The 25,968-nt window shown below is 33.7% G+C and overlaps 1 protein-coding gene across 24 annotated transcripts in view; it reads left to right on the plus strand.

The window, feature by feature from the left end:
* Positions 1–25,968, plus strand: part of Tm1 (tropomyosin 1) — an 88,525-nt gene that overhangs the window by 23,064 nt on the left and 39,493 nt on the right. For 6 of the 24 annotated variants that reach the window (XM_088273507.1, XM_088273508.1, XM_088273509.1 and 3 more), the window contains exon 1: positions 10,934–11,172. The exons of the other annotated variants lie outside the window; for them this stretch is intronic. In XM_088273507.1, the coding sequence (XP_088129633.1) occupies positions 11,029–11,172 (144 nt within the window). In that variant the 5' untranslated portion in view covers positions 10,934–11,028. Of the gene's footprint in view, positions 1–10,933; positions 11,173–25,968 lie in introns of those variants that run through there. 24 annotated transcript variants of the gene reach the window in all.

The raw sequence follows: 25,968 nt of genomic DNA on the forward strand, positions 1-25,968 counted from the left end.
TCACAGTTTCTCGGTTCGAACCCACTCTACCACGATTTGATACCTATTTCTAATTATAAGGATATTAGAAATAGTGTCTATTCTAATCTAGAATGTCTGTTTTCTCCGTTTGTTAGTTAAATTTTAAAGGTATAAGATTTGCTCTCTCTTTCCTGTCCCATGTTTTCCATGAAACTAAAACTGATCTTGCAGTATTGTACTCACATCCTATCTAAACTCACATGCAACATTATACAACTAATATCATACACCTATGTAACTTCACTGCTAACTTAGAATCAATGAAATGTATAAACTCATGTCACTCGCAAGATAGCGAGTGTTTTTGCCAAGAATTACATTAAATTACAATTAAAATGTAACTTTGTTTTAAAATCACTATAAATATTTTATAATAACTTAATTATAATGTCTACTGGTTTCGAAGCTAACCGCTTCTTTATCAAGACTGATAAATACTATTTTTTTTTATTAATTTTACTACTTTTTTAGTATTAATTAAGTTATATTTCAATTATATAATGGAAAATCACAAAGTTAGTGCTTCAAATGTAAATTATATACATTAAATTATATTAACTTTGAACAAAAAGAGTAAATCCGCTCACGAGTAGGGATAGGGCGTTAGGTGATTAAAAAATCGCTGTGTTGTAAGTATGGATAGAGATTCACCAAGATATATAGGAAATAAGAGAAATATACTAAAAATGCAATATTTTTCCCCCAATGAAATATTTGAGAGCGGTTTTTAAGTAAGTTATTTCCTCTATCATTGTACTTATACGCTCGGACATATTCAGTTAATATTTTGTTTTTACTGGTATTTGATGATGTTAATTTCTCTAGCGGTAGCCCTGTGTATAGGATATGTATAATAAATAGTTTGTCCATGGTATACCTTGTATTGTGATCAATATGTATGTATTTGAGATGGCTGCCACTCCCCTTTCAAACCTTTCAGGCGGGCGCCACTCATGGCTCCGCGATAAAGGCTTTATCAACACTTTGAGGACGGGTCTACTTGATAGTGATCGTACATTTTATTTTATTTTATTTTATTATTTTTCTTTAATTTTATTAATTTATTCCGCAGTAACTTTGTGGTAAAATCTATCAATTTTTAATTTAAGTTTTACTTTGAAAATACCACTTTTTCTTAAATTCTACTGTGACAGGAGTTTCGATGCATTCCGCATCATTTTCAAACACATACGGTGTTAAAAATGACGAGAAATGCATCGAAACACGGGTCACAGTAGATCTTAAGAAATAGTGGTATTTACTAAGTAAAACTAAAATTAAAAATTATTTCATTAGTTAGCTTATATTACATTTTAATGCAAACTATTTTTTACACTTAATTTACATCATATATATATTTACATCTTCTTAAAGATTCTTACAGACTTTTTTCATTCTTCATACATTCAGGCATCTCATCATACACTAACAAACCCTTATACATTATACAATTTCGCGACCCTGTTTTTTTATGGCATTGTCTTATTTTGTTGGTAATAATTAGTTTTTTCTCCAATATTGGTTTCTGCAATATTAGTAATAGCTGTTTTTCACAGGATTTAACGATGGAATATCATATTTTCCCACCTTCCCATCTCTTAATTAACTCTCTCTCTGTTTTTTATCAAACAATTTTCTCGAATTTCGTAAGAATTTATCATCAATCTATTTCTCACGCACTTGAAGTCTATTATTTTCATACATTTTCGCTTTTTTCTATTTTTCGTCCGAACTATTCCAATGCATTTTTAAAATTATTTCAATTTAAATGTTATGCCGCAACATATTTCAATAGCCCTTGATTAAAAAAAATCCATTTATTACAATCATTTTTCGCTTTTCATGAAAATTATCAGATTTGAGGATATTTATTCCCTTTAAAAATGTGTTCATATATTGTTGACCTTAGTAATATTAGTATATTTTTCATATCACATATTTTTCATGTATTTAAAAACGATTTTAAATATCTGAATAACAGTAAGTGATTATTGCGAAAAAAATTTTATCAACTTTGCTGCTACTAGATGTAATCGAACTGAAATTGAAACCTACATCAGATTTACGAGTATTTTGCAATGATGGAGATATCACAAAAAAAGTCTGAAATTCTGGTACACCGGTACGTGATGTGTTATTGTCCTGGCCGTAATCGATGTCAGAGTGTCTCTGTACCGTTTCCCATATATGGAGTCAATACTCACGGCGCATTCACAGATGTTTAGTCGAGGTGAACAGCTGAACGGGCCGCGGCGACTCGTTCACATTCAGCGCGGACTCATTTACGGCGTATGGATATGGACCATTATTTCTATAGACTTTTTACCTATTATTCTCTATGCAGAACTAACGAGATTGTGCACACGGTGCACTGATGCAAGCCGATGAGTAATCCATCTGTCCACCGTGTGAATTTATCGCTACTTGAAACAGATGGCGATTTAAAAAAAGTTAAACTATTTAAAATACACACGTTTTTCCTTTTATATTAAGACCCGACATACGATGAATCGTAACTTAATTTTCTTTAAACTCAGGTAACATTTGAAGCAATTAAACATTTTACTTAAAAATTCGTTTTGTTTTGAAAAAATTAAGTTTTACTTCGAAATAAATATTAGTATATTGTTTTGAAAAGAAAATTGTTATTGTAAGTTAAGGAGTTAAAAAAATATATAAAAACATGTTTTTTTAAATTTATTTAAAAAAAAATAGCACGCAGTCCACACGTGTGGTTTCTTGCGCAGCCGTTCGCTTACTTAATTGGTTGTATGTACTCACTAACAACCAAATACTCCCCCTTAATATGTTATTATTGTTCCTATATCTTCAGTCGTTTTGATATTGCAAAATTTTGTATGATAGATGTTCGAATGTTGATATTAGGAGATAATGAAGGCATATCGATAAAATTAAGAAAGGTGTGTTAAGATGGTTTGGGCATGTGAATCGAACGAGTGAAACAAGAATAGTAAAACAAATTTATGAGGCGAATGTGGTTGGTAGTAGAAGCAGAGGAAGACCGAGGAAAACGCGTGACAAAGTATTTCGAATACTTGAATGTGGTCAGATCAGGATTCGGAATTTTTAGCTGGTATGTATGAGGAAACACATGAATGTGGAAGAGGCAAAGATTCATTGATTTGTCTACCCCTGCGGTGAAGCGGCGTGATGGTTAGTTGGTTTTTATTTTATTTTTAATTATTATTGAATCGGCCGGAAATGCATTTCAAACCGCAGCACATTTTTTTAAAATTTGCTCAGCAGTTTTGCATATAATACCGCATAGCAATATGGTGAGTAAAAAATCATGTTTTTTTTTGTTTTCTTTAAAATAATTTTATGTCTAGGTTACTGCGCTCATAAGTAAAAGTGCGGCATCGACAAAAATGATTGATTTTTTTTGTTATCATTGGATTCGGTATCACTTTTCCTACTATTTATACAAGATAATAATGACGCTAGTTAATTTAAAAATATTTTGTGTAAATAAGAAATCAAATAACAAACATTTAGAGAAATATAGATTGCCCCTTTCCGTTTTGATAAGTGACATGAGTCATTGTAAAATGACAAATCAAGATATGACCCTCTGAAAGATGCAAGTGAAATATTTGTTGCATTGTTTTGACATCCCAACAAATATGAAGAAGAATATGGAAGTATGGTGATCACTTCAATACCCAGATTTTCATATTCTTCTTAATCTATGTTGAGATATAAAAAAAAAACTCCTAAGGGGAGAAACCCCAGATTTTTGGATAAATATTTGAACGCAATCAACTTACAGGGCTTATGCCTGCCATAAGCTGGTTATATGATCACTTTACACACGTGCAACATTCACCATTATACCCATGTTTGACAACCACACTGCTCAAATTTGTGGAATGCCTACATATATCAATTAATTATTAATATAATATAAGTTCACAGAGCCATCTATGTTAGATTGAGAGGCCCTTTTTGAATGTATGAAAAATCCCTGCAGTATTCCTTATTCTTCAAGTTTATATCAGGCAATGCTTGATAGGGTCGTTAGAGTAGCAAAAGTCTGCCTGGTATTCCTCCTCAACATTTTGGGTTTGGGAGTAGGTCCGGGGGGTAGGTCCGGGGGCAGATATATATATATATATATATATATATATATATATATATATATATATATATATATATATATATATATATGTATATATATATATATATTTATTTATATATGTATATATATATATATATATATATATATATATTTATATATATATATATATATATATATATATATATATATATATATATATATATATATATATATATATATATATATATATATATATATATATATATATATATATATATATATATTTATATATGTATATACATATATATATGTACATATATATATATATATATATATATATATATATATATATATATATATATATATATATATATATATATATATATATATATATATAAATAAACTTTGGATCCGTAAGCCCTCACACGCGACATATTTTCCACGCATGTGAGGTACCTTCGCCAAGAGGTGTGACGAATCACGACTTTTAAAATTTAAAGCCGCATTTATCGTGAAATATTATTGTGACCGTTCAATTATGTTCATTTCAATATCAAAATAAAGGTCGAGTACCTTGACATACAAACGCCATGGCATCATTAGCGCTCTTTGGGGGTAATCAGAACGATAAATCAATAAAATATCCGTGAATTATGCCTACCATATTGAATTACTCTACGATTTTGACTAATCGTTAGTTTGGTAAATTAACAGCAACTGTTAAAGCCAACTACGTACGTATTGTGCCGTACGTACAATGCCTGCATTGCTCCTGTTCTCTTATACGGCTGTGAAACATGGCACCTTACAAAGGCCCAGAGCAGCCGTGTACTAAGCTTTGAGAATAGGTGTTTGCGGAGAATTTTTGTGAGGAATTTGTGAGGAATGAAGAGATGAGGCGTAGGACGCAGCAAATCTTGGTCACAACTGTCGTCAAGAAAAGGCGATTCAGTTGGCTTGGCCATGTACTCCGCATGCCTCCTGAGAGCCTTAATCAAGCTTGCCTCTTCTACAAGGCATCAGGTTCGCGCTGCCCAGGACGACCACTGCTGACAATTCGTCGGCAGTTCTCGTCAGAACTTCGGGACGCGGATCTGACTTGGGAGGATGCAAAAATTTAAAATTTTTCAAAACGTTTATAAAATGTTTAATATATTTTTGAAATGCAATAAACATTTTAAAATTATAGAGCTTGTAACGATTCTCTAAGAAATACTTATAATAAATTCTAATGTCTTAAATTTAAGTTTTGTACTTACATTTCTTGGTGGTCGTTTAACTATATTTTAAATACTAAAACAACAACCATATAGCTTTTTTCATTGATAATGTGGAAATATTGAAAAATGTGGAAAAAAGTATATACTTAGTTGTTTTATTAAACCAGACAAGTCGTACTCATTTTTTGTTTCTCATGCGAGTTATATTTTACTTAATTTTGTATGAACTTTAAATATGTATTACATTAATTGTCTAATTTTTAGCATTGTCATTCTTCTTTTAACGCAGATTTGTTCTTTTTTGTGCCATTTAAAGCCATTTTTAATTTAAGTTTTACTTGGCAAATATCACTATTTCTTAAAATCTATTGACACGTGTTTCGATCCATTGATTGCATCATAGTCAAACGCATTTGAAACGGTATTTGAAAATGATGCGGAATGCGTCGAAACACGTGTCACAATAGATTTTGAACTTAAATTAAAAATGGGTAGATATTGCCACAAAGTGAAAAGCCGAATCAATTAATGAAAACATTCACAGCCATTTATTTTTAATTTACAGAGGGTAAAAACTTCGAAGATAATACATTTTTGTTTATGTTTTCTGTTTCATTTCTAACATTTAAGTTATCTCCTACGATGGTCGTCCAAAATCGTCTGACCTACATAATATGAAAACCATATACTTGTTGTACGTTGTATGAGTCACTTCGAACTCTTAAGATACAGTTTACCTCCTCACCTGAGGTAACAAAGGCAGAGTTGAATCACTGTCCGATCGCCGCTTAATTTCTATCCACATCTGTACTGGACCCAGACTCCATTTACATAACTTATAATAATAATAATAAGTACTTATGTATCCATTTATTTGAACGAAAGAATTCGAGCATTATCCGTCAGTTTTAGGGTGATTTAGGAAGTCACGCCCTTATCAAAAGATTGGAGAAAGCTAAAAGGTTTTTTGTTAAAAACTAATTACACACATAGCTTTTACAAAGTAGAATAGATAAAACCTATTTTACACCACTGGAACGTATTTGACTTGACATTTTAAGCAATATCGATGTAATAATGTATATTGTATTTTTTATATGGTACCTTTTCAGTATAAATAAATTATTTGTTAGATTTTATCATCAACGACAAAAAATATGCGTTAAATGCACTTACGCAATAACTAAAAATCTGTTTTTAATTTGGTTGAAGACTGGAACAGCTAGAAATTAGTTAGAGCACACTCGAAGGGTGAAAACCCATAAAATAAAAATAATCAAAATTTTGTGAATTCGGCTTATATTTTACAATTTTGAAAATTTTAAATGATGTCTTAACATCGACATACTGATAAATTCAGATTTTTTGGAAAATAAAGAAAAGGGAATGTGGAAAACTTCGACAAAATTATATCACTAAGATCTCCACTAAGTACTTGCGTTGAAAATGGACTTCTTGCGGTTATCAACACGTGGTTCTTCAGTATTTGATTGATTGATATGTCTCGTGATTTACATTACTAGTAGGACAGTGTTCGATTGATTGAGTTCCTACGATTTTTCATTTCATTTCCATTGACTTCGTTTAGATGGCAGGTCCAATTCATTTAAGGAATTGTTCGCTGGCCGAAGTGGTCACTAAAACCCGAGGTTGATTTAATTATATGACATTTAAAATACACCCGGATGGTTATATTAATTTTCCCATCGTCAAAGTTGACTAATTAACACCGTAAAAGGGTTTTACTTGATGTGTCGTTTGTCTGTGTGTTTTTCTTAATAAGCATCAGAGTTCATTTGTTTAATGGATGTATGGTTTTAATGGAAATTATGAATACTTCATTAAAAAAATACAGAACAGTGAATTTTCTATTTTTTTATACGCATTTTTTCTGCCAAGAGAACGTTAAAACACAACTTTACCAATGTATCAAAACACATATACCCATGCATAAGTTTAGATGAACAAAAAAATATATCGAATTTCTCGAACTGACAAAAATATAAAGCCTTTTTTGCCGGTTTTTGAATTGTAAACATAATAAAAAGTTTATGTCGCAGAGAAGTCGGATAAACGAAAATCATTTTTATCGACAATATTAAGTTGTTATACTAAAATGTGACTGCCGGATTAATTAATGAAAAACGACAAATGAAATTGAAAATGTTTGTGTCCGAGTGAAAATAATTTGATACTTACATAAATGATTACATAATTAATATACATAATAAATAAGAGTCACAAAAATCGGGGTTCTGAAATAAATTTTTCGCCAGAGTTCTTTAAAAATTGGTACATATAATGTAATAATTTCCTTCAAAAATGCAGCCACTCTTTGGCAGTCGTTTACGCAATGGCCCTTTGAGTCCTCAAGGATTCGATCACGAATCACGATGCAAGAGTTGACGGCTAGTCGCTCGCTTCTTCCAATGTCGTCAGTGCCGTTCTCCGTGTGACTTATATGGTATCATTGCCATATGCCAGTTGTGAATTTTTTCACAACGATCATATTAGACGCGATTAAAAAAAGCGTTACCATTTACGCAACCGTTGAAAATGGATATGGTCGGATAATCTATCACAGATTCAAATTATGGAATTCAGTGTCAAGTCTGAATTGTATAACCATTCTTGGTTTCGTCTCAACAGCTCTGCAGGAGTTTGGAGGCTAAATCGGGCTTAGAGGTGCTGTGTACGAAGACTGAATAATGTAGGGTTTAGAAATTCAGTATCGGTACTGTATCTGAAATCTGACCAATGCAAGGCCTGAATTTAGTACTGTATCTGAAATGTGACCTATGCAAGGCTTGAATCCAGTAACATGTCTGAAATATGACCTATGCAAGGCTTTAATTTAGTACTGTATCTTAAATCTTACCTATACAAGGTTTGAATCCAGTAATATGCCTGAAATTTGACCTGTGCAAGGCTTGAATTTAGTACTGTATCTGAAATGTGACCTATGCAAGGCTTGAATCCAGTAACATGTCTGAAATATGACCTATGCAAGGCTTTAATTTAGTACTGTATCTTAAATCTTACCTATACAAGGTTTGAATCCAGTAATATGCCTGAAATTTGACCTGTGCAAGGCTTGAATTTAGTACTGTATCTGAAATCTGAACTATGCAAGGCTTGAATCTAGAAGTGTGATGAAATCTGACATAAACAAGCCCCTTATTCAGTAATGTATCTGAAACTCGACCTATGCAAGTCTTGAAATTTATTCTTCTTCTTCTTCTTCATCTTGGTAGACCTTGTGACCTGTTTTTAAAAGGGATGAGCCTCCTGCGATCAATTTATTGTTCTATATTTTTATCTAATATATAAACATCGGCTTGTTAAATATTGACAAAATATTTTAATTTCCTATTTGATTTGGGAATCAATGTTTAATTTAACTTTGAATTGTGGGATATAGAAAGTATCCACTTAATTATTTATAATTTTAGGAGCTTTAATTAAAAAGTCGGTTCATCGGGTCATCAGTTTAATCTAGTTATATAAAGATAGTGAATTAAGTAATTCCAGTCTACGTAACAATAATAATTACAAATTTACTCGCAGACGTAAACAAAGCATCATTTTAACTACACATAGGTACGCATTCACATTGTATTATAGCATTTCCGTTTTACCCACGGAAGTAGATTGGTAGCTGAGTATGCAGGACTGAAAAGTACCTACGTATAGAACCTTTGTGATCAAACAGTTGTCTGGATTTTAAATGTTAATTCTTTTTTTTATTTATTTAACTTTAAAAAAGTAACTTTACGTTATTTTTTCATCACATGAAATTATGATAACTGTCTTCCTACAATATAAACCTGAGTTTTCTGGTGTCCTATCTTGAGTATATGCTATATCCAATTAAAAAGGTTCCAAGTCTATTAATTTTTATATTAAAAAAATATTTTAATTAATTTTTATGTTAAAATCAAACACTGATTTCTTGAGTCTACTAAGTTGTATTTTATTGTTAAAAAACACATAAAAATCAATTTTGTGACAGTTGTTTGGCCTAGTTATGGCATTTACAAACGAATAATAAAAAATCCCAAGTATATCTTCAAGTAATATTGTGAATATATCGATGGCTCAATTCACTAGAATTACAACTACGAATTAGTGATTCGTGGATATCTCCAAATATGTTACATACTTATATGTTTATATTACTGTGATATTATTAATTTTTATATATTTCCGAATGAAATTATATATCCAACTAGCATCAAACAATAATTTTTAATTATTTGTTATTTTGTGCAACCGATATTCGAATAAAATAAGTAATTCAATACAAGCGTTTTTTTTGACATTCGTTCTATGGAACTGAGGTGTCGAATGTGCTTTATTTTTTCCGAAATTCGTTAATTACACATGATCCAAGGATATTGGAAGCAAACAAAGCAATCTCTAAATTACTTATAACCTAAACGACAACTATGATAACTCGGTATGCCATTGTTTTTCCCCTTAATTTTTAATTTTGAAAAATATTTGAATTTAAAATTTAAATCATTTGACGTCTAAGTTAGGTTAAATAGATTAGTAGGGGATCGATTTTATTAAATTCGATACTATTTTATAAAATTAATACTACGGTTGTAGCTACATGTATGTACGTGTGTAGGTTTTTACCAATCACCCTCTGTAAATCGGGCTTTGAATTGGGGCCACCTCCGACCTTATTATTTAAATGTTAGGTACTTTATTAATGTACTCTTGTGTCTCTAAAATCAATTGTTTATTCCCATGAATGCTTTACATGCGTGCTATTGTGAATTGATCGGTTACTTTATGATGAAAGAAAATAATCAACGGTGCGTAGCGAACCTAACCTATTTTGATTGTTAATTTGGCGCTTCTTTTTCAAATTTGTAATCCCCACAGGAAGTAGTCCTCTGTTGCTATTGTTCGCTAACAGGTGGAGCTACTATTCCCACTGCGGAGTGCTTTCGCTTTTTACAGACGTTAAAATTGTCGTACTGCGATAAGCGACAACACAATAAAAAATAAACTTCAATATCACAAATTAATATAAATTAACAGATGGGTTTATTTAACTTTTATTCTACAGTATATATTGTTTACCCTTACTTTATTTTTGTCGGCCAAAAAATCGTTGTCTATCTCTATAAATTCAGCTATTATATTTTTAAATATTCATTTGTATTTCGGGGTAAATAAATTATTTTCGCTTTTATGACTAAATATTCCTGAAAATAGTCCCTAACATGGCCTAACAAATATTTGCCAATACCCGTGACACATTAGCATTTCCATGATCATGAAGGTACATGATTTAAAAAATATATATTGTTTTGAAAACAAAAACAAATAACAATATTAAGTTTTGGTTTCGTTCACCACAAGTCCCTGTTTGTAATGGAACGAATGAAAATTTCATTCGAATATGTACTGTGACTGAATTTATCTGCTGATAATTTTTATCGAAATAATTGTCGTTGAGCGGTTACGTCAGGTGTGACGGCGGGTAAAAGTTGTCGCATTGTGCGTCCCTCTCTACCGGTCGCCATGTTGGGTATTGGACCAACCCAGGCGCCCGAACCGCCTGCCGCCGCCGCCTGCCGCTCGGCCCATCCTCGCCAGTCAGTGGTTTTTTCAGTGACGTACGGGTGTCAGAGCCTTGGTCGTGTTGCCTACATCTTCATTAGTGTTTGTGATAGTAAATAATCCTCGAAAATGACGACAAACATGCAACAGGGCACCATACTGGATGTGTTAAAGAAAAAAATGCGTCAAACAAAGGAGGAAATGGAGAAATACAAGGACGAATGCGAAGAATTCCACAAACGTCTGCAAGTGGAGATTATGCGGCGAGAGGAAGTAAGGATTTAACTCTACTTTTATTAGCCCAAATGTGCAATACTGTGCCGCCGTAACTCGGCGATTCAATTATTTAATCCGTTTAACGGTTGTTTCGGCCGTGTGTCCGGGAATTGGGCCCGAATATCGTCGTTGAAATCGGCGAACTAGCGCTGTCCGCCCATTTCGTTTATTATCCGCAGGTTGCGACCGTCGTGCCAGCGGCCGTCTCCTTCTTATCTGTCAAAATGCAACGGGCAGAAGGAGACGCGAGACTCGGTGTACGTCCTCCCGCGAAGGTGTACGAATGGTGCTATCGCTACAGTGGCCGTGCGTTGCCCCTCGCCTCGTATCGATTTAAAATCTCACAATCATCTGTAGACGGTGGATGACGTGTGCATATGGTTATAGTAAACCTAATTCTCTAGAAACTTCACACCCGGCACACCTTGCACTTCCCGAATTCCGCTCGTATCACTCGACAATTACTCGTACTTAGTTTTCTGTGACCCGACAGATAGCGATTATAGCGAGCCGACATTTAATTGGAGGCCTTATTTATTAGACAAGGTTATTTTATTTTACAACTGAAAGCCGTACTACGGTGTCCATGGCGGGTTAGCGTTGCATTTCATTCAACCAAATATCAACCATTCGCTGTAAACCTCACCGATGTAACTGTCTTAATATCTAAAACATGAAATTATTTCTTTATTCATTTTGGCACATACTACAAAATGTACCAAAAAATATGTTCAGAATTTAAAGTACACACATTGAGACTATTACTAAAGCACTAAATTTTATGTCATAATTACGTTGTGTCAATTTCACAACTAGATTTTGTGTCGATTAATGACATCGTACCCAGTTTTTTTACATCTAAAAAATCACATAAAAAGACATTCATTCACATAGCATAAAAATATTCTCACATAATTATGTATATTTTTTCAGCAATTTTTTTGTTAGAGTTAATTATCAATTTATTAATTATCGATATGCTAACGGTATCTTCATTCTAAAGATAAAAAAATATACTGTTGATAACTGTAGTTCGTTTTTTTTTAATATCGAAAAAATAACCTGGATATAAAATACAATTTTAAAAAGGCATTCCTTTCGTTGGGGGGATTCATGGATTTTTTTTTACCTCATGGTATACATGAAACTTACGAATTATATTAGAATTTAATAGAACAAAAGTGCATAAATATTGCCATCAATAAAAACGTATTATTTTTATTGATTTATTAAAATAATTGATATTTACTTAGAATGAAGAATTATGAAAAAAATATGGTGTTTAAACAGTAATACGTTAATGAAACTCTATTTACGCTTATCTTTTTGCTTTTAAAATAAACATATTTTTTATTATACTATTCATAAGTAATGGAATTTTAGTAAAAAGTTTTATTAATAATGTTTATTGAACATACTAAGTTGCAATGCCCCTTAACCTTTTCATGGCCGCAAATAAATTACGCCGCAGTGCTCAACAGGCCAAGTATTTTTTTGAAAAAAAAAAGTTGTCTAAAGATTTTTTTTTTGTTGTTTTTATTGAATTATAATTTACTTACCAAATATTATATCCCGCATCGATTGTTAGAGTTTTATTCTTGAAGTTAAACCAGTTTCAAATTTTCAGGGTTGTCACACTAAGTCGCACACGCAAGTTTTTATTAAATTTAATATTAACACACAACTATTATTTATCAATGGAATATTTTAAAATAATAAGAAAAACACAAAAAAATTGAGCAAAATAAAAACCCCTGGCGTTCAAAACAATCGATTAAAATAATCAATATTTCAAGTGGTTTGAGTGGTAGCCCTAATGACATCTGTCAACTGTCAGCTGAAAGTGATACCGATAAATCACTTAAAAGTATTTAAAAACTTTATAAAATATTTTGTGACAACTTCAACTGATGGCAATGTATGTTCCGTTTTTGACAGATTGTCAATATGAGTTAAAACTGCGGAGTAATACGTCATCAAAAGTACTGACGAGATATCTCGTCTCTGGCCATACGGGCACTCCGCCATTTGCCGAGATATCTCGTCTCTGGCAACCATCGGGTTAAGCATCACTGGGAATTGATCTCGTAACAATGGAATTGAAAGTACTTCCGTGGGTATTATGGCTCAGTACCTAATTTTTTGTTTAATTTAAGATGTGTATTTTACACTTACATTAAAAAAATAAAAAAATCTTAACTCTCCTTTGGTAAGCCTTCAAGGCTTATTGATTTTGATCATAAATTACATCAATATGATTTAGTATTTAGTAGTCAGTTCAGGAATAAGGTATTAAATGAGTGTAAAATGAAAATGCAACATTAATTATAGACATTATAGGGAAGTTAATGTTTTAAAATTATATTAAAAATTTTAATGACTCATTTCAGTCATTTTGGCTAGTTAAAATGTAAAAATAAAATTTAAAAAATTAACCCTTCATAAAATTCCCCAAGATAAAGGGGTACATGTCGCTCACTCCTTTCAAGAACGTCATAAATAAAAAATCGTCAATTTTCAGTTGTGCATGTTTTCGGAATGCCCAGAAAATGTACTATATCCCAGCAAAAGAGGCATATTTTTAACTTAATATTTACCCGCTACATGGCAGAAAGTGTTGTTTTTGCATTTTGAAGAAAATGTATCGTTTAATTATTTTTTTAAATATACTAAATATTTTTCAAATGGAGAAAGAACTTTTAGGTTTTACCTAAAAAGATCTGTTGCACAGTAAAAAGTTCAATAAATGGCTTGATATTTATTTTTAATACATTGTATTATATTTTTAAACTTTAAAAACGTTCTCCTGAAAAATCAAGTCTTTTTTATATATGACGTTGTTGAAAGGAGTGAGCGATGTGTCAACGTTTTAAGGAGGTTTACTGTACTCTTTAAAAAATATGTAAACAATGCAATTTTCGCATCTCCTGTAAAATCGCACTTGAAGCTATCGATATAATCACTTTTGTTTACTGTTTATGATAAGCACCTCTGTTACTACATTGTTTAATTTATGGTGTATTATTTATGGTCATTCGTCTATTTTTTCCGGCCCGTTCGGCCCCCGCAGTAGACCGGGTGTGATTCACCTTTAGTCCGATAATCGAACAAATTTTATAATATGTTGAATCACGCCTGAATCTCAGGACTGCCCAGTGTCGAAATGCGAGTGTTCTATTTGCAAAAAAGTGTATGGAAAATATGACCTTCAAAGATCTATGCATTGATACCGTATGGAAATAGAATATTGTGGATGAGTATCATCGTTGAACAACAAACTATAAAAATATATAAAAATCTTCTAGTACACAACTATGATACACGATTTACCCACAACGAAGGTTTGATAGTCCCAAGAATTAACAATAAATATGGGAGCCCAACACTGCAATATATCGTTCCAAATATTTTTAATTTGTTGCCGACGGAGGCAAGGGGTGAAAATAAAATATGGAACTAAGGCAAAATAAAGGAATGGGCAAATGATCAAGAGTTGATTCTATGAAAATGTTTATAGTTTTTTTTTCTCTATCTTTTTTGTGTGTATATTAGGTCAAAATGGATAAAAACAATAAAAACGTATGTAAAAATAACTCCACCGACAAGACACACAAGGTGGCTTTGCAACAAAAAAATTAATTATGTTATTAATTTTTTTGATGAATGTATACAGTATATGTATTTTTATGTATGTATATAGTTGACAAATAAATGTTTAAAAAAAAAACACACACACACACTTGCATTCTGACACCGCGTAGTGCCTGGTGCCTGGTCTGTAGAGGTTATTGGTATGGAACCTATCTCGGTTGCGTTTCCTACGCGGTGTGGTCGATGAACACATGGGATATCCGGTCAGCAGTAGTGTCGCCGTGTCGTACTTTCCGCTCGGTTTGAAATTGAATATATATTTTTCAATTTAATAATTCCCCACCTTACCAAATATCCTTTAATTTTATCAGTGTGATTATATGAGTGTAAAGAGGAGTCCTTCCAAATTCGTATGTACGAATATTGGATTCCTGCATACGAATTTGGAAGGATCAAGACATACTGGTGAGGGGTTCTATTCTCTTTGTCTACTCTTACGGGGAAACAGCGTGATGGTTAGTTTTTCTTTTATTATTATTGGACGAGTTAGTAAAAATATTTACAACACTTGTGGGTGTTATACGAATCCTTGTTTACAAATCTGGGCTTCTCCACTGTACGTTTTGACGTATCAACATAGATGAAGAAGAAATGGATGTTTGGGTTAGAATCTTGCATTTATCTAAATAAAAGGGTCTCTGCTACATAAAAGCTTTTTCAAGCAAACCATAGATGGCTCTAGTGAGCCTAAACATAAAGCGTCATGAGATTTATGATATACATATGTAGGATTTCTAAAAAGTTGAGTAGTGTGGTTATCACACTATGTAAAGTAATCACTTAACCAGCCTATGACAGGTCATAATCCCTATATGTATCCAGATTTCTATATTCTTCTTCTGCTATGTTGAGATGTCAAAATAATTAAGAAAATACTTCGTTTCTTGAATGTTTTTCGCAGATACTTTGTGGCACATTTTATAAACTTTATAAAATAAAACAACTTTGTTTTAACCACTTTTTATTGGTACATTTTATCCAACCGGTTTCGACAAGAACCTTGTCATCATCAGGGTTTGTGTACTAAATTCTAAAACATTGAAATACTCATACCCTTCCCTTCATCATCATATCAGCCCGTTGAGGTCCACTGCTGGACAAAGGCCTCCCCCTTCCGCCTCCACTCCTCCCGATCCTGCGCCGTCCCCATCCACTGTCTTCCAGCAAACTTCCTGATGTCGTCCACCCATCTCATCGGCGGACGTCCTTACCCTTCCCTTACGATACCAAAAACTTCCACACACTCCGTACACCATATGAAAATATGATTTATAAAATACTTCGTTTTAAAATTCTCTATCATGACTGTTAAGAGTAAGAAACGCACTCGCAACTTATCTCCGCACATTATCTTAGCACAAGCTGATAACTCGGCAGTTGTTTCTTACACACGAATATCTCAAGAGCTGGGTCCCATTCAAAATCCACGTAGAATTAACATGAATCGGCCGTTGATAAACAGTATCGTTGCTCTCTGGGTGCCGAGAACAGGTTTCGAGCGCTGAAATTCTTTCTAAAAATTGACTCCGTCTGTTGGCCGGCCGCTCGCAGCTCGGTGGGGCATAGTCCTCGGAGAATGCGGGAGCAGGGTGACTGTTGACTGGTGACCCGCCTCGCGTGGGCGCCCCGACGGCCAAATTGACGAGGACTTCTTAACCCATCGGCATACCAGCCCTAAGAATATTTTACATTCGCATATCGTAGTCATACAGGAGAAAGTGACCAAGTGCATTTTTTTTTACAAAACGTGATTATTGACTATTTGATATATTACTAACTTAATATTGCCCTGAAAAAATCCCAAAGGATTTTAAACTTGGAAGTATAATATAATGACTTGTTAAAATGACTAACTGCATTGATGTTTATTTTCTTGCCTAGCAAAAGTGACTTAAATGGCCCTCCTGAACATTTTACGTTTTGTTAGTTTGTCACTTTATCCTGTACGACTACGATATCAGCCTCATGTTGAAATAATCGGATATCGAAATAATCGAATATCAAAATTAGCGAATATCGAAATTATCGGATATCGAAATTATCGCATATCGAAATAATCGGCGGGTATGTGTAAGGAGATGCATGAACGTGGAAGAGGCGAAGAATGTTTGCGAAGACAGAGTGGGGTGGCGTTCTATTCTCTCTGCCTACCCCTGTGGGGAAGCGGCGTGATGGTTAGTTAGTTAGTTAGTTTGTTATATCAGCCGCGATTTAAGACACACCTCCGTACATGGGTACATATTGTAGCGTCCGAAACTAGTCGTTAAAATAAAATAAATATAACTCAATAGGTAAAAAACAAGCGTTTTCTTTTAAATTATATTTTGATAATAATGTATGAATTTATTTACCCCTTTTCAATTTCTGGTGAATACATATTTCCAATGTTTGTTCTCGTTTTATCAGGTGCCAAATTTAATGTAAGCGGGTCATTGTTTGACAAACCGTGTCACCTCCCCTCCGGGCGGGGCAACTTTTTTACTTTTGGGGATACATTCAATTAGTAATTTTGTATACATATTTTTTTTTAAAATAACAAAAAACTGATATGCGGTTGGGTTTATGTACCGAGCATGTACTGCTGTCGGGTGTCATCTGAAATTCTGCGCACTCGATATCCCTCAAAAGCATGTCGCGTCCTTTGCGAGAGAATGAGAGTTTTGGCGGTGGTGCCTTGTGCGGCTACTGTCCCGTGACTCATCGCTGTCAAGGCCACTTGGTGAGATGGTATCGGATGTAGGGTCATTATAACAAAAGGCAACACAACCTAAAAATTTCATTTGTTTTATAGTAGCGGCAATGTTGTAGGTGTGTGGTAAGATCATTTTCAATACCGGCAATTGCCATTTTTGCTTTAGCGATACGTGAAAGCAACACACAGTTTTTTTTTGTAGCGTCAGTGATTTGGTTTTGTAAACTGTTGTCGTTATTTTTTTTTAATAATAATATATCGCTCACTCCTTTCAAGAACGTCATAAATCGAAAATTCTCAATTTTCAGTTGTGCATGTTTTTGGGATGCCCAGAAAATGAACTATATCCCAACAAAAAAGGCATATTTTTAACAAAATATTTACCCGCTGCAGGGCAGAAAATGTTGTTTTTGCATTTTGAAGAAAAGGTATTGCTTAATTATTTCTTTAAATATATTAAACATTTTTCAAATGGAGTAAAAACCAGGTTTTACCTAAAAAGATCTGTTGCACAGTAAAAAGTTCAATAAGTGGCTTGATATTTATTTTTAATACATTGTGTTATATTTTTAAACTTTAAAAACGTTCTCCTGAAAAATCAAGTTTTTTGATTTATGACATTCTTGAAAGGAGTGAACGATATTTACATATTATATATTATATATTTATATATTATATGTATTAAATATATATTTCTTACATAACAGAGTTCAGAATTACCCTTCATATTGTGTATTTGTATTTCTTGAACATGTAAGGTCACTGTCTGGTGAAATGTAATCTAATTTTTTCTGGACGATTTGTGCGTTTGAACAGGTTTGCTTATGAGCATGCCTGTATCGATGTATGCAAACGAGCATGCCTATTTCAAGCAAATGTATACAGCTAGAGAGAATGCTCGTCTTAAGGTGGAGACTGACCGGAGCATTTCGTCGTAACATTGCTCGCGGCGAGCATCAGCGAGCATCCGAAACTATGGATGGAGCTCTCGGCTCGCTGTACTGACTGCCTGAATGCTCGCATCGTAACATGTCACGTTACGACGAAATGCTCCGGTCAGTCTTCACCCTTAGCCATGCTCATAAGCACGCTTAATTAGTAGCATGTGTAGGTACGTATACTTTACTTATACCTACCGAAACCTATCGAAACTTCGCGCATTCTGTATCGTATACCACTCGAGAGCTATCTAGCCTCCGCCGCCTCATGTCTTAGTCCAATAGTATACACGTTATTCTTTCCTCATTCGCCACGAGTTTGCCGTTTCGCGTGTAATCTAGACAATCGAGCGATTAATTCCCACGTATCCACCATCGGTGCAAGGCGGCCAGATCTCGGCTCGTCCTGCGCGCCGGCCGAGTCGTCCACGCGGCAAGGTCCCGACCGAGACTGTGCCTGGAAATAACGACCGTTGCCCGCGTTTTGACCTTTTTTCGGGTACCATCTCTTTCTCGGAAAAATTCCGCGCGGGCACGCCGCAAAGTCGGTTACACACGGCCTTTTTCGCGGTGACGTCAGCGGCGAGGACCCAAGGTCGGCGGTCGCCGCGGTAATGCATACGCGTCGGGATTTCGCAATGAAACCTTATACGCTGTTTTTGTTTCGTTAACCCCCTTTGTTCCGGCTCCTTAACGCCACCACGTGTAATTAAATTTCTTCGTTTGATATTTAGTTTATTTGTATGGTGCCGTAAAACTATGATTATTCACTCGGAAGCACTGTGAGGAACGTGGGAATGCGCCTTTGTCTCGGAGATTTCTTACACGCTCGCGATCATATCGGACAATCTCTCTGAACGCTTCTGCCCATTACGGAATATTCGGGGAAATTAGTTCTTAAATGAACACTTAATAAATCGAAATAATAAAAAAAAAACTTCACTAAATTTACATCCCGAGGCATGGCCTAGGGCCTAGGTAACGCTGTCCGTGACAGAAGGACCTACAACCTGAGGACGAAGAGAGCCGACCCTAACATTCTAAAAAAGACGATAAGTTGGTTGGAGCCAGGAATAAGAACACAATTTTTACATCCCATGCTGTTTTTTTTTAACATTATATTTTTATAAACTATCGATAATGTTGCATTTAATATCGCTGAAATACATGATTATCTTGTTACATTTTATCATTACGCATTGCCTTTGCGAAACTTTCGATCTCTCTCGAGAAGAGAAACATGATCTGGCAGGGAAAAAGCCGAAAGACAGTGTTACCTTACTTGGTTACAAGTTATTATCTGCAACCATGAACGGTGAGCATCTCCGCTGGATATCTCCGATACTAATACACTGAATATTATCCAATCTGTTTGTCCGAACGGCCGTCCTCATTCCGACTTACTGTATTCTTATTATAACTCCACGTATTCATGCATTACCAACGTATGAATACACGTTACACTATATCTCAGATCTCGAGTTAAGCCCGTATCACATGCGCCGGAATTCATGTACATACGTGGAAATATTTTGCTGCAGATTAGTTTTTTTTTGCGAGTTATCGGACAAGATTCGAAATCTGAATAGGAAACTGTGTGAAATTTTCGTTGCACTTTAGTTCTTCGAATTCCATAACCGAGTTTCTAAGCTAAGCTCTCCATTGTTATTCTAAATTTCTATTAATTCTTCAAAATGTCATTATTTAAATATATTTTTAAAATATTTAATATAGTTACATTTTTACACAATTTCTATACATTTCTACTTAATAAAATCTTCTAATTTTAGTTGCGCTGAGCCTTTCCAAAAAAGAAACAGCTCTTGTGCTTTGTCACTGTAGGATAAGGACTTTTTTTGTTAGTGACATGTTATACATTAAAAAAAATGTATATTACTGGGGTACATATACATATTTTTATGCGGTACGAGGGGGTTTTTTATTTTATTTTATTATACAGTTTGTATATGTTTATATTGTTCGTTAAGATTCTTTGGAGAGTGTTTGTGTCATTAATATTTTTAAGTTCTAAAGGGAGGCTGTTGATTTTGTTGACAGTACTAACAAAATTACATATCCTAAGGATATGTAATTTTGTTAGTACTGTTTTGAGTTGTATTTGGGTATTTTAAATTTATTTTTTATGTCTTTGGGATATGTTTGTTACTATTTTTGAGTTATTTCGTCAATTTGAAAAGTTTCTTTAATCGTATTGAAAAAAAATTTTTGAGGTTACTGTGATTTGGTGAGTTGGACTATTTTTTTTTACATAAAAATTGTATCTAGTAAATTCTACGTCATGAATTTTTTATGCAAATATCACTTATGTGTATTATTTGTTACAGCTTTCTGAAATTTGTCATGCGAATCTTGCACTCTGTTGCATTATTGATTTTCCAAGTCGCTTTCTATTTTACACATATCTAACGATATGCATAATATATTCTTCATTAATTGTCACGACGAATTATATATATAAAAAATATGTATACAAATATAATTGTTACATTTTGTACTCTATTATACTCTATTTTTTAGGAGTTTTTATTCTAAATTCCTAAATTTAGGTTCTATGGTATTTTTAGTTAGGACTAATTTTTAGTTAGAAATATTGCTTTACTACGTAAGACAAGTATATTGCTGTTCATCTAAATTGATTAACCATGAAAATAGGGATTTTCATGTATATGTCAGCGCCGAGATCGCCAACATTGTAACTCGACATTTATATCGTGGTTGTGTCCTTCATACAATTTATCTTTGACTGGAGCTTAGATCTTTCCCTTTTCCCCTTTTCATCCCTCCCGTCCCTCTTCCAGGTATTTTCACAAATTTACAAATGTGGAATTTCGTAATTGGAATAATACAAGTCCTTGTTTTGTATAACTCATTTACGCGACTGACTTGATGTTACTATTCTGTAAAATTCACAAATAAAAAAATCGTTTTATTGAGATTTTAAATCTAAAAATAATTGAATAAATACGACTAAACTGAGGACGTCACTAATAATATACATAATATTCAAATCTGGTTGTAATTCGAAAGGCCTAGATTTTCGTTACAAATTAGCATAAGACATATGCGCCTAGTTTCAAAATCCGCCAGATCCAATTTTATAAGATTTAAAAATAAATACCGTATCGGAATGCCAATTTAGGGTTTTATTGTTTAAAATATTTATATACTTTAAAACCCTGGTAAAAACACTTAAAAACAGCGTTGTATTTCGAATTCCGCTATGTACATGAAACTTGCCTTCTGACCCATATCGGCCAATCAAAGAGCGGGGATAGGTCAAAAATTAAGATGACGTCGTTATCGGTTTGTGTCTCGTGTTTTTTTTAATACAAAAAAAAATCCAAAAAAATTCGAAAATTCTCTATTTCATAATATTTTATCTAAAGATAGACAAATCTTTGAATCATAAATGTTCCCAGGATAATTTTATCATTTTTTGTAAAGTCGACTTACATGGATCTGGCGGATTTTGAAAGTAGGCGACACATATCATTATCTCGTCTAGATTTACATGATTATTTACCATTACGAAGTCAGAACCGAAATACGAATTCTCGGGTGAAGGTCGTCCGTTGGATTGGATTGGAGGCTTTCACTACTGTTTTTATTCAATGCTGGTGCTTATCGCTAGAGTAAGCAAGCCGATGATAACTTTTATCGCGATAGCCATAAATAATTAATTTTTTTACTATCGTACGCAATTGCATCGAACAGAAGCATAACTGCTACTCTTTTCCGCAAATTCTTGATGTGCTATTATCACTTGTCAGCGGCGTGCACTCTATATAGGCAGAAAAGCACTGCCAACCCTGTATTACTAGCGTTCCATACAGAAACACGACCAGTACACGCCACTGCACACTTTACTATCATCATATAGAAGATTCGATATTATTTTTTGACATCTCATCAATGATGAAGAAGAATATGGAAGTCTGGGCATTTACGGGACTGACGACCGTCGTAGTCTGGTTTAAGTGATCACTTTACACACGTGTAACATTCGCCAATTCTACCCATTATTGACAACCACACTACTCAAATTCTTGGAAGTTCTACATATATATATATATATGAACCAATTCAGAAACATTGTTCTTGAATCGCTAGAACTTCACTAGAGACATCTTTGATGAGATGTCAAAAAATAATATGAAAAATAACTCCTACAATTGGAGATAATCCAGATTTGTGAACAAGTATTTGGACACACTCAAAATGTTGTAGAAGATCCGAGTTCGAAGAGAGAGCATCGAATAGGAAGTGCACGTAAGACTGTTTATTTTTTCTTCTGACTAGACTTATAATTTGAAATCTATTATCGGATCGATTTGATTTTCGGGCAATCGTGACCGCTGTTGGCGTGGTGTAAAATTTCGATTATCTCCGTGCTGAATAATTGTAATCAAAAAGTGCAATAGATTTACTCACATCGTCACGATACTCACTTGTCTACATCCAGTGTTGGCTACCATCGTAGTTCACATTTTTAAAAGTTTAAACGGTTTATGCATTATAGTAAAACCTCGATATAGCGGACAAAAAAATCTGTTCAAATGTAAAAAAAAATTCAAAAACGTCCTGTTAATATTATACATGCTTAAATTCAAGTGTCGCCACATGTAAACAATGTTTAGTGGCCATGATAATCACGTCATGCGTCCATATATAATATATAACTATATCATACGCATTTTGATAATTTCAGAGAGTTAATTATAAAAATAAAATAAAAAGTTGTATGCACCTATAAAGTTGATATTTTATTACATAAAAAACAGCAAATTTCAAAAGTGTAAAAAACACTTGATTCCTTTTTCAAAGCAGGATTACCGAAAGCAAGCGAGTCGATATCAAACAGCAACGTCACTTCACGACGAGTGTCCGAAGACAATAAATATAATTTTGTTTGTGTTTTGTATAATTTTCTTACGTCTAAATACAGTGTTTAAAAAAAGTTTTTTGATTTACTTGAATCCTATTTTCATATAACGGACTTTAGGCTTTAACGGACACCCTCTCCCCCAATTAGTCAATTATATCGAGATTTTACCGTAGTCAATTCGCCATGTAAAATAATTCATTTTTTATATCCCACAGTCACTTTAGACAAACCAGTTTTTTTTTAAAATTTCAAACAAGCTATTTTTATTGCCCCTATTTTTGCAACATCCCGAATATAGTGCTCTTGTAAGATCAGAAGTAGTTAGTTCTCTTCCAGAAAATTAAGCCAACCTTCAGTTCTACAACATTCTACACCCTGACCCACTTCTTAATGTCTTTTTGTTTTCTTCTCAAGGTTTGGTCAAATTAATCAAATGTACACTTTTTGCTCGCGGAATACTTAATCTGATGAAAGTTTTCAACTCTTAACCTTCGCTTTAAACGATAAAAAGCGAAGTTCAAATACACATTTGAACCGAGTCGATGACGAGATTGCTCTCCGCTGGGCTCGTTAAAAATGGCGCTATACAAACCGCATTTCTCCAATTTGAATATGGTTCACACTTCGTTGGTTTTCGGCGAATATTTTTGTATGCGTCAGGGTGCATTTTGAGCGTGAGTAATTGGACCGTATTGTGCAGAAACCATCCAACCCGCTAATTGGCAAGCTGAGATTCAGAATTAAAAAAAATACAAATATTCACCATGTTAAATGGTAGAAGTTAGGATTTATTTTTAATATTATTATAAAGAAGCATTGTTTACTGTGTCATTTTGTTAATAAGGTCACAGTTAGGTATTTCGTTGGTTGAATGGTTTCAGCAAAATCGGTTTTTCTTCTAGTTCAAATTCGGAACACATCCAAACCAAATAAAAAAATCTGCAATATTTTCATGTATGTATATAATTTTAGCCTGAAAAATGCTGAAAGCTTTCAACCCACAAGGATGTTTCTAACTTTTTTATGTATATATTTGGTGGTTAATTGGAAAAAAGTTCTCCAAAAAATATTGTGTTGATCTTTTGGATGAAGTGTCAAATTTACTATTGATGAAGTAGCATTCATCGAAAAGTAAAAATTATGGGTCGGATGCAAATTATGGGTCGGATGGTTTCTGCATAACATGGTCCAATTCTGTGCGTAATTATTTGGGAATTTTCATCACGATGATGGTTGCAGGTGGTTCGGGTGGGTACTGTTTACCATTTATGGGAAATATGGCAACATCTTCTTCAATAAAAACTTGTTTTCCCGTTCGGAAAGTGACAGAGTTGAGAAAGTTTTTCACGTATAAGTAAAACTCGAATTGATTTTGCATATAAACGGGTTTTCGTATTAGTGCATCCTGGTAGTAAATCATTAAACTTTTCCTTATTTTCCTCCGATTGCATCAATTAAATAACATTATTTATTAATTTGGCTTTAACTTTGTAGAATCTTCTTCTTCCTGGCTAAACTAAAAAGTGATCTTATACAAGGTTTTTATTTTATATTTAAATTCAAGTATCGAGAATATTGCAGCAGTAGTACATTTGTATTTAACAATACACCAGCAATTAATGACCTTAATTTGGATAAATACTTTCGGCATTATCCACTATCGAGGAATTACGAAATGTATTATGCAAATGTTGTGCATTTTATTTTAACACGTTTGTAATGTGTAATCGGAGTACCGGTTGAAGAGGTGATTTGCATATTACCATGTAGGCCTCGATCGGCGAACGTGTTATGTATCTATCAATCAAATTTAACTTTATGTTCGTTCTTTGTCATTTTCTAGTGATGGAAAAGTTGATAACGATATCGAAAGGAGAGTGAATGCCGGGAGAGGAGTTAATGGACACTAAAATTTATGGCCGCCTCCGTAGTGTAATGGTCAGCATGCTCGCCTACCGTTCTGGAGGTCCCGGGTTCGATTCCCAGGGAGGTTTAATAAATATAAGTGATTTTTTCACTGGTACCTGAAGTGGATGGCTGATCACCTTTCCTTCATGTGAAATCGATCGAGATAACACTGCGTTTATATGAAGCAGTGCCCTATGCACCATTGGGGTGCGTTAAGGGATTTATTATTATTAAAATTTATGGCAAATTAAAACCTATCTCCGAAAACTAAACTGGCAGTACACAATGGAGTACTGGTTGCAACTCTAATGTATGAGAGTAAAGCTTGGAGTTGGCAAAAGAAGGATGAAAGTAGACTGAATACAGTCGAAATGCGATCCCTCAGAGGATTGTGGCGCCCTTGAGGATTTTTTTTTTTGTTTACGAAAATGGCTCTATATAAATTATCCAAATTTATTATTATTATTGTGCGGCAAAACGATGTATGACAGATGTTCGAATGGTTAAATAAGGAAAGAATTCAAGGCTGAGATAAGCATTATCGATAAAAATAATAAAGGTGTGTCGAGATGGTTTGGACATGTGGAACGAATGAGTAAGGAAAGAACGGTAAAACAAATTTATGAGGCTAATGTAGTTGGCAAAAGGAGCAGAGGAAGACCAAGAAAAACTTGTCACGATCGGGTATGTCAAATAAT

This window comes from Brachycentrus maculatus, unplaced genomic scaffold (assembly GCF_059751285.1).
Source record: "Brachycentrus maculatus isolate JH-2025_06_01 unplaced genomic scaffold, ASM5975128v1 h1tg000586l, whole genome shotgun sequence".
Taxonomy (NCBI): Eukaryota; Metazoa; Arthropoda; class Insecta; order Trichoptera; family Brachycentridae; genus Brachycentrus; species Brachycentrus maculatus.